This window comes from Carlito syrichta, unplaced genomic scaffold, assembly GCF_000164805.1.
Source record: "Carlito syrichta isolate Samal-C Ts95f unplaced genomic scaffold, Tarsius_syrichta-2.0.1 Scaffold126652, whole genome shotgun sequence".
Taxonomy (NCBI): domain Eukaryota; kingdom Metazoa; phylum Chordata; class Mammalia; order Primates; family Tarsiidae; genus Carlito; species Carlito syrichta.
The window spans coordinates 258281-268180 of record NW_007070748.1 but is presented as its reverse complement, the minus strand read 5'-3'; the positions used below and the strand labels follow the sequence as shown (position 1 = coordinate 268180).

General features: G+C 54.6%; 1 protein-coding gene across 1 annotated transcript in view; it reads right to left on the bottom strand.

The window, feature by feature from the left end:
* The window catches only part of SIN3B (SIN3 transcription regulator family member B), a 40063-nt gene that overhangs the window by 28661 nt on the left and 1502 nt on the right, over positions 1 to 9900 (bottom strand). The window contains exons 2-4 of the mRNA XM_021707896.1: positions 9686 to 9858; positions 8421 to 8574; positions 1638 to 1838 (exon numbers count right to left, since the gene is read on the bottom strand). Coding sequence (XP_021563571.1) covers positions 1638 to 1838; positions 8421 to 8574; positions 9686 to 9858 — 528 coding nt within the window. The remainder of the gene's footprint in view (positions 1 to 1637; positions 1839 to 8420; positions 8575 to 9685; positions 9859 to 9900) is intronic.

Here is a 9900-nt window from a genome sequence, read left to right as displayed (position 1 = left end):
ACTGCACTCCAGTCTGGGCGACAGAGTGAGACTCCAACTCAAAAAAAAAAAAGAATCCCATTTCTCTATCTCAAGGTTGAACAGATTCATTCATTCATTCATTCATTCATTCATTCACTTATTTAGAGTTGGAGTCTCACTCTGTCACCCAGGCTGGAGTGCAGTGGCACACTCACGGCCAACCCAGCATCGACCTGCTGGGCTCTGGCGATCCTTACGCCTCAGCCTTCCAAGCAGCTGGAACTACAGGCACGCATTACCATGACTGGCTAATTTTTTATTTATTGTAGAGACAAAGTCTTGCCAAGTTGCCCAGGCTGGTCTCAAATTCACGGGCTAGATTCTATTTTTAAAAGACGTCTCTGCCACTTACACAAATTAGAAGTTTTGGAAACTCCATGTCTAGGTAAGGAGGACATCTGCACCCCACACATGACACAGGCATCCCTTACTATCAGCCACCTGCAGGTCCCTGAAGACACCCTGATGATAGTTTCTGTTCTGGCTCAGGACCTCTGCACAGGCTGTTCCTGGTGAGGCTCAATCTGGCTACCCCCCTGATCCCTGACGGGCTGGTAACATGAATCCAAACCCTCTCTCCTGCGCACACCCCTTCTTTTGCATCATAATCTGTCTAGTTTCTTCCCACACTGGACTGAAGCACTAAGCAGCCACAGTCATTCCTGTTGCCCTGGCTCCTGGCACCAGGCCCAGTTGTAATCACTAAAAGTAAAGACTGACTATGCTGTCTAAACAGTAACCAAGTTGTCTTACAGAAAGATGATGGTCTTTTTAGGTTCTTTCTGAATTCCCCTAACGTGTGCTTCCTAGTACTTCTTGGGCACTGAGGTCCATCAAGGAACAAATCAGAATCAACACTTAAGAGAATTCCTAAAGGTATTTGCACAACATCCACGGTTGCACAGGCAGACACATGTGGTCCAGCCACACAACAGAGTGTTGCTCAGTCTTAAAAGGAATGGAGGGCTGACACTGCACCATCACGGAAGGACCTGGAGGACATCATGCCGAGTGAAATAAGCCCGTCACAAAAGGTCAAATGCTGTCCGATTCCACGCACATGAGGTCCCAGAGTCGTCACATTCATACAGACAAAAAGTAGATGGTGGGTTCCAGGGCTGGGGAGGGGATGGGGAGTGAGTGCCTAACCAGGCAGAGTTTCAAGTTTACAAGATGAGGAGTTCTGGCGATGATGGTGGTGATGGTTGTACAACAATGTGAATGTGATTACCAAGAACTGTGCACTTAAAGTGGCTAAGATAGTAAATTTTTTGGTATCCATTATTTTACCAGAGTGAAAAAAAACAAAACTTAAATTAGCCAGGCATGGTGGCGCCTGTTGTCCCAGCTACTCTGGAGGCTGAGGCAGAAGGATCGCCTGAGCCCCGCAGGCTGAGGCTGTGGTATGCCATGATCATGCCACTGTACTCCAGCCTGGGCAACAGAAAGAGACTGACTCAAACAAACAAACAAACAAACAAAATGAATGCAAAAACCAGCATTACTTAGACTTTTACAAGATCTCATGAATTCAGACAAGAGAATCTAAGTATCTTCAGAGCCCGATACTGATGACGCCAAAAAACTCGCAAACAGTGTGCTCCGTATGCTCCTACCTGGTACGTGTGCAGAATCTCCAGGAATGACCTGTAGATCTCCGGGTGGTCTAGGAAGCGGGTCTTGATCTTGTTCACGTAGCTGATGGCATTGTTGAACTCCACAGAGTCTGACTCCAAGGCCACCTGGGGCTTGTCTTCCTTGTACGGCCCCTGTTGCTTGAAGTCCTCTGCACAGTCACCATGGCTGTGTGAATTCTCCTGACAACAAGATAACACTGAGTTACTGCTGAGCCAACACGGGAACAGACTGTGAGAAACACCAGCCCAGCCACTGTCTCTCCAAGGGCAGGCGAAACCCAGCACAGAGTCAGGTTTTACTAGACTCAGAGAAAGGTCGCTCTGGGCTGGAGGCAAGCGGAGCAGGGCACACACGCACAGGCCAATGGCTCCTCCCTTGGCCTGTCGGCATCTGCGCCTTCCCGAGTGAGTCTCATTAGCTCAGTCACCAGGTCCTCCCCCGTCTAGTCAGAGAATATACAAGTTTATTCACTCATTTATTTATTAACTTAATTTAATCTTAATTTTAATTTTTTTGAGTTGGAGTCTCACTCTGTTGCCCAGACTGGAGTGCAGCGGCCGCTCCCGGCCACCGCAGCCTCGCCCTGCCGGGCTCCGGCGATCCTTCCGCCTCAGCCTTCCGAGTAGCCGGAACTACAGGCGCGCACTACTATGCCCAGCTATATTGTTTAATTTTAGAAGCAGGATCCCACTGTTGCCCAGGCTGAAGTGCAGTGGTGTAATCATGGCTCACCACAGCCTCGAACTCCTAGGCTCAAGTGATCCTCCTGCCTCAGCCTCCCGAGTAGCCGGGGTTATAGGTTGGTGCTGCCATGCCCAGTTAATTTTTTATTTTGAGTTTTTGTAGAGATGGAGTCTTACTGTGCTGTCCAAGCTGCAGATATTTTTAAATAATTATAATAATTATAATAGTATCAGGCTGGGCTCGGTGGCTCAACCTATAATCCCAGCACTTCGGGAGGCCGAGGCGAGTGGATTGCCTGAGCCTGCAGTTCAAGACCAGCTCAGGCAACCTGGCGAGACCATGTCTCTACGATAAATCAAAAATTAGCAGGGCATGGTAGTGCGTGCCTATAGTTCTGACTACTTAGAAGACTGAGGCGGAAGGATCACTTGAGCCCAGCAGATCAACACTGGGGTAGCTGTGAGTGTGCCAATGCACTCCAGCCTGGGCGACAGAGTGAGACTCCAACTCTAAAATAAATAAATAAATAAATAAATAATAACAATAATAATAGTATCAACCAGAAACTGGTTACTTTGAGATAGGGTCTTGCTCTGTCATCCAGACTGGAGTGCAATGGTATGATCATAGCTCACTGCAGCTTCGAACTCCTGTGCTCATGTGATCCTCCAATCTCAGCCTTCCAAATAGCTGGTATTATAGACACACCACATGTAGCTGTTTTTTATCCTTGTAGAGATGGGGTCTCACTATGTTGCCCAGGTTAGCCTTGACCAGGGCTCAAGGGATCCTCCTGGCTCAGCTGCTTGATTAGCTGGGGCTCCAGGCGTGAGCCTCTGCGCCCAGAACATGTGAGTTTGGCAAGCACTTTACATTTTGTAAAATTAGCATTAAGGAGAAATTTACAAAATGTGAATGCTTAATCCTTTGCAGAGTAAAGTGCTGGCTGTGTATGACAGAAGTCCCCACACCTTCTGCCAGCCCACTTTAGCAAGATCATTTTTTTTTTTTTAGTTGGGGTCTCACTCAGTTGCCCAGACTGGAGTGCAGTGGCCGCTTCCAGCCACTGCAGCCTTGACCCACTGGGCTCTGGCGATCCTTCCCCCTCAGCCTTCCGAGTAGCCAGAATTACAGGCACGCGCTACCATGCCCAGCTGATTTTTTTTTTTAATCGTAGAGATGAGGTCTCGCCAAGTTCCCCAGGTGGGTCTTGAACCCGTGGGCTCAGGTAATCCACTCACCTCAGCCTCCCAAAACACAGGATTACAGGCTAAGCCACCGAGCCCGGCTAGCAAGACCATTTTCAGGTGTGAAACCACCTGCCGCCACAGCGACGGGCAAGTCAAGATTCATAATGTGGGGACCCTGGAGGTTGAGGCCATCCCATCCAGCTGCTTTGGATTTCAGGGACTCCCAGGACATGGGACTCGCAATACTGAGCCACAGGCCAATCAGAATGGGGACAAACCCATCACCTGAGAGGGGAGAAAGGCCTGACCACACCACGCAAGCCCTTTCTCTGTGCATTTTTCTGTAGATACCAATAAAATAGAAAACAAAAGCCTCTCTCTCCCGACACCGAATGCCGCTGTCAGAGTCATGCTGGCTCTCAAGCAGGCCAGGGTCTCCCCAGCACAGGCAAGGTCCACACTTGGCAACCTGCTCGGTGAGGCTTCTGGAAGCATCTTGCTTTGCCCGTGGCACCTGTCGCCTCCCTGCACATAACACACCTTTTGTCTGTCTGCCCTGATCAACGGCAAGCTCCGCAAGGGGTTTCCTTCTGTCCAGGGCTGGAACGGCACGTGGAACAGAGCGGCTCCTTCACTGTGGGGCTGATCAGGTGAATGGATGAAGGGACAGATGTTCTTCTCTACTGTTTCCATTGCCCTGAGTTGCCCAGCATCATGCCTGGCACCAATTACTGACAGAGGAAGCACGAGGATGGGGCAGGCCGGGCACACACTGCCCACACAGCTGAGCGGGCATCAAGACAGGCACCTCTGCTGGGCTCAAGACCATCATCCAGGTGGGTCGTCAGGGGGCCCAAGCTGCCACGACACGGTTCCCCAGATGTGAACCACAGAGGCAGGTGTTCTCAGTTCTGGAGGCAGGGCATCTAAACTCACAGTGCGCCCTCCTCTGTGGCCTCATGCCTTGGCTGGCAGACAGCACCTTCTTGCGACGTCCCCACACGGCTGGCTGTCTCTATGCCTGCACCGCCCTGCTGTGTCCAATCTCCTCCTCTTGTAAGGACACAGCTGAACGGAAGAGGGCCCATCCTGATGGCTCATCTCACCCTGGCTACCTGTTTAAAGGCCCTGCCTCCACAGACAGTCACAATCCAGGGTCCTGGGGGTCAGGGCTTCAACACGGGAATGCTGGCAGACCCAGTCCTGCCCAGAGGAGGGCACACAGACGGCCCCAGCGCGCCTGGGTGGAGGCAGCAGGTTCAAGGGACAGGTCGTCCCGGCCTCAGCACCACTTCCCCGGCCTGTGGAGCGGTGCGAAGCCTCTCTCTTGGCATGTTCCTGCCGATCCTCTCTGTCAAGCTCAAGGGGGTTGGCACCCCTGCTCCTCCAGGCGCACAGGTGTGACAGCGGACTGGAAGGGGACAGGTGGGATGCAGGGAAGCAAGCCTCAGAGTGCGGGCTTGCTTCAGAGGGCTGTGGGCTCCACCGCGAGGCGCTGTGAGCCCCACCCTGCCGGCCCCTGAAGGGAGCCACCGCAACAAGCAGACAACCATGCTCCAGCCAGGGCTCGGCAAAAGGCCAGGCGATGGTGGTGCAGGCAGCACGAGCCTGGCATTGCCCTCAAGTTCACCACAGACTCCCCTTCTGAACCAGTCATTCCACCCCTGGGCCTACCCGCAAAGAACTCAAAACCAGAGTTCAAACCAGGAACACGGGTGTTTGTGGCAGGACTGTTAACAACAGCCAAAAGGTGGAAGCACCACAGCCACCAGCAGGTGAGGCAGAGACACAGTGGGTCCCTCCACACACGGAACGAGACTCAGCCATGGAAGCAGGGAGGCTCTGACACAGGCCACAAGGAGGATGAGCCTCAAACACACAATGCCAGACATGGAAGGCCACAGCGTGGGCGACTCCACTGACAGAAATGTCCAGAACAGGCAAATCCAGAGACAGAAGTCAGATGCATGGCTGTAAGGATCTGGGGGTGGGGAGAATGAGAAGGTACAGGGTTTGATTCCGGGGTGATGAAACTGTTCTGGAATTAGTGGTGAGGCTTGCACAATACTGTGACTATATTGAAATCAACTTAAAATTGTCATGATGATGAATTTTATGCCATATGAATGTTATCACAATTAGAAACAGTTTTTAAATGCAATCCTTTGGAAATGCAAAAATGACCAACCACACAAAGCCAAGCTGGCTCTGGCCCACAGGGCACGATTCGCCAGCCCTGCACTAACCTTTCAGGGCAAGCCCCATCTTCCTTTCCCTGCTGCCCTCTCTCCCTCCCGCCTTCCTTCCTGCCACTCTCCCTCCTCCCGCTCTGGGGGCCTCTCTGGGCCAGGTCGGAAATGCCACACACACGGGGAGCCCATGAGCTGTGGCCAACAATCCATCTCCCGTGGATTTGTAAGCGAGGCCTCAAGGTCACCCAGTGCAGGGCCGCCCCACCCCGGACCTGACCAGCTCAGCAGGAGCCATCTCTGCTGCCAGTCAGGCACCCTGAAGTCACCTGTGCCCCTCTCGCTGACCACACACCCCGACTACATCACTGCCACCGCTGCCCACCCAGGACCCCCCATCCGCATCACTGTCTCCCCTGCCCCACACGGGGCCCCGTCTTCATCATCGTCCACTCTGCCCAGTTCACCCCAGGCTGCTCCCTGGCCTCCCAGCGGTCTCTCAGCCCCTCAGTCCAGTCCTTGTGCAACAGCAGAGGTGTCTTCTGGAACCCTGCCCTGGCTCCCACTACTCTGGCTCTCCCACTTCTCCGTTCCACCTCCTGACCCCAAGTGGCCCCTGGCTGTCCCTCAAGCACACCCTCTCATTCACAGCCCACCAGGAACACCCCACGACGTGGCCCTCCAGACTCCACCCCAGCCACAAAACCTTCTCAACGGGGGATTCTGCTACCCGGACACTTGGCTGTCGCATCTGGGGAAGGGTGCTCCTGGCATCTGGTGGGTGGGGCCGGGGGTGCTGCTCAACACCCTTGTGCACGGGGTAGTCCACCAGAGGACTAACCGGCCCAAAGGGCACCAATGCTGGGTGAGACACCCATACTCAGGCCCGAGGCTGGGACTCGCTTCGAATCCCTCCTCAGCTCCCGAGAGCCACTCCTTTGTGCCTACAGTCGGCAGGCTTTGTGATACAACAGAAAAGGAGGAAAAAGACAACTGTACTTCAACACAGGGAAGCTGGAAGACCAGTAAGGAGAGAATCACTGGGCACTTGTACATGGGGTCCTGTGAGGTCTCCAGGCTGCTGCGGCCTCGCCAAGGATACCTTGTGCTTGCCTGCCTGGACTCCATGCACCCAACAGTCTAGATGCAGAGATGCAGGCCAGTCAGCAACGACTAAGGCAACCAAGTGTGGGGCCCTGGCTGCCCAGCAAGATGGGAAGCCCTGCTGAGTAGCTGTTCCATGAAGCCCCTGTCAAGCCTTCCCATCAGTGGACCCTCGCGTTTGGTACCATTCCGAGCCAGCCGGGGGAAACAAGACTGCTAGTCCTCCATGGCACTGGGAACAGGGTCTGTGGCTCTTGTAAGGAAGCGCAGACTTCAACGACCACAGCGTGGACACCTGTTGAGACCCAGCCCTGAGTGTGGAGATGCCCCTCGGCCAGCAACTTCCACACACAGGCACCACTCACACCCTCCGATCTGCTCTCTCAGAAGCAACAGTAATGACACTGGAGTTTGCACAACATTCAGACTCCACGCAGACCTCTTCCAGACACCACCTCCACAGGTGAGCTTGGTTTTCCCCACATGACTCTTGCGGAGACAAATCTCACTACGGCTTTGGGGCCCAAGGCACACACCCTACATCTGGATCCCAGGGCTGCATCTGTGAACCCAACATGGACACGCTGTGGTATTCAACGACCACACGTCGACAAGCTCCCTTTGCAAACAGGCACGCTCCGCGGCTTTAAGGAGACAACACGCTGCCAGTGGAATGCCGCCCAGGAGGAAGGGTAGCGTTTACACGTGAGCCAACCTCGGAGGAACCAGGCACCACCACGTTCACATGTGCAGTTCCCTCCAAACCTGACTTCCTGTTGACTGACACTCTGCGATCTCCCAATCCCATCTACCCAAGGCTCCCGTTCCCGGTCGACACTCGCGGCAGGACAGAGGCTATGGGAGAGCTGCTCCCTTGTACCCATGTTAACAGGGGTGCTGTGCCCCAGGAGACACTTAGCAACACCTGAGATGTTTCTGGCTATCATGAGCAGGTGACGGTCTAGTGGATGGAGGCCAGGAATGCGACTAAATGCCCCACAATGCACCAGGCAGCCCCAACAAAGAACGATGCTTTGAACGGCAACAGTGCTGACGGGGAGAAAAAGACCATGGTCACCTTGCAAAAGGAATGCTCAGATGGGCTTTCTCCTCCTTAGAGGCGCTTGTAAGCAAAAGCAAGAAGAGACTGCAGAGCCAGGAGGGGAGGAACCCAGCTCCAAGAACCGATGCTGTGCACCTGGCTGTGCCACTGCCCTGTCAACGGTCAATGAAGAGCAGCAACAACACTAGGCTGGCTACACCTCCCAGCCACCAGTTTTCCCAGGTGCCACCAAGATGGTCGGGTCAAACAAGCCCAGATCACATCCAAGCGCAAGCCTGCCAGCCCCGCACACAGGGATACCTTGGGCCAGAGCCTGCCCAAGGGTTGTTCTGACTCAACACGAAAGTCTGTGTTTGGAGGATGCGTCCCTGACATCCACCCTGGATTCAGATCTTCCAAACAGACCAACTCAGAAGCAGAGGCTGCCTGTCCAGGTACTCGCTTTATTTTCATGTGTGCCAGACACAATTAGCATGTCTAGAAAAGAACGGGTGCGAGTGGCTTTCCAGCAACAATGCAAGAGAGGTGTACCTGGCTCGCCAGAGGTGCCTGTATGTTCAACTTGCCATTCTTGGGAATGTCAATTCTATATCCAAGGGGGAGGAAGGCATTGAATCCCACGATGAGGTCAGGGTGTTCGTGGAACAGCTGAGAGACACGTCTGATGACGCCAGGAGTATCGATGCTGGAAGAAAGAGAACCATGAGTGGGCACACAGGTTTTGGGAGTACAGATTACAGGGAAATCTACCCGATTCCTGAAGCTGCCAGCACCAAGCTTCTCCACTGACAGTGAGGCTGCCTGGAGTGTGACCCATGTGATAGCACCAGCAGCCAATGCCCTATGCTCCCTGAACGACAGCCTGAGAATACGCCCACTTCTTGGCTCCCCAGAACACTCCCAGCATGTGTGCGAGGGTCTGAGACTGTCAAGAAGGGCGACCAGGAAGCCAAAGCCAGCGAAGCAAAGGGGTGCGTGCCCTCCTTCTGAATGAACTGGGGACTGACTATGACACAGGTGCTGAACTGAGCAACTGACTTCAAGGCACAAACACTGAGGGCTCTGCACAGCTGGGAAACTTGGGGGAAGGTGCCGGGGGCAGGGTCTTCCCCGGCCTTGGGGCTGCACTCAGGTCCAAAACCAGGCTAGCCCCACCATGCTTCTGCGAGGGCAGCATGGCAGGTGTGACCCAGGAGAACCAAGAGTCAGAGGGTTGGAGTTCCAGTCCCACCTCTGCCGCAAAGGGTCCCCAGTCCCTCCCAACCCGCTTGAGTTTCCCATAAAACAAGGGCCGGTCAGAGAGCCTCCGGCTTGCCTCCACCCCTTTTCGAGTCTGCGCTGCACACCAGCTCCTGTGTTCTCCACGCTCTGTGTGCCAGCTCCCTTACTAAGCGTTTTGCGCACTTCACTTCCCCACCCGGCAAGGGAGAGGGTCTTGGAGACAGGATTTAAGGGGAGAGGGTGCCAAAAAACTCAACCTTCAAGATAAATAACCTCCGAGGGCAGAGCTTGAGAAAAACCAAAATGAATCCCCTAAACCTTTACACTTACTTAACAATCAGCATCTTACCTCAAGGCAAGATCTGACCGTGCTGCCTGCGCTTTCCCCGACTCCCCCACCCCCGCCCTCCTTCCAGGAATCTCTGCGGCTCCACGGGGTGGGGTGGGTGCTCCCCAATCCCAGCCTTCTCTCTAGAAGGAGCCGAGGCTCTGGGAGGTTCCCACACCGGTGCAAGGCCACTGGCCGGGGGCTGCCAGGCCTCGGGGGACGCCCGGGCGGGGAGGGCCGCCCCCACCTCTGGCTCTTGAACTCCTTCATGATCTCCAGGAAGCCGTTGTAGGTGGCGGGGTCACTGCCAAAGCGGATCTTCACCTGGTCCAGGTAGGTGAGCGCGTCCTCCACCTGGGGGGGAGGGTCCCGGTGGGCGGGGTCGGGGTGGGGGTGGGGGCGGGGAGGGACGAGCCGCGGCTCCGCGCCGGGATGAGGGGGGAGAGGTGGGGGAGCGGTGGG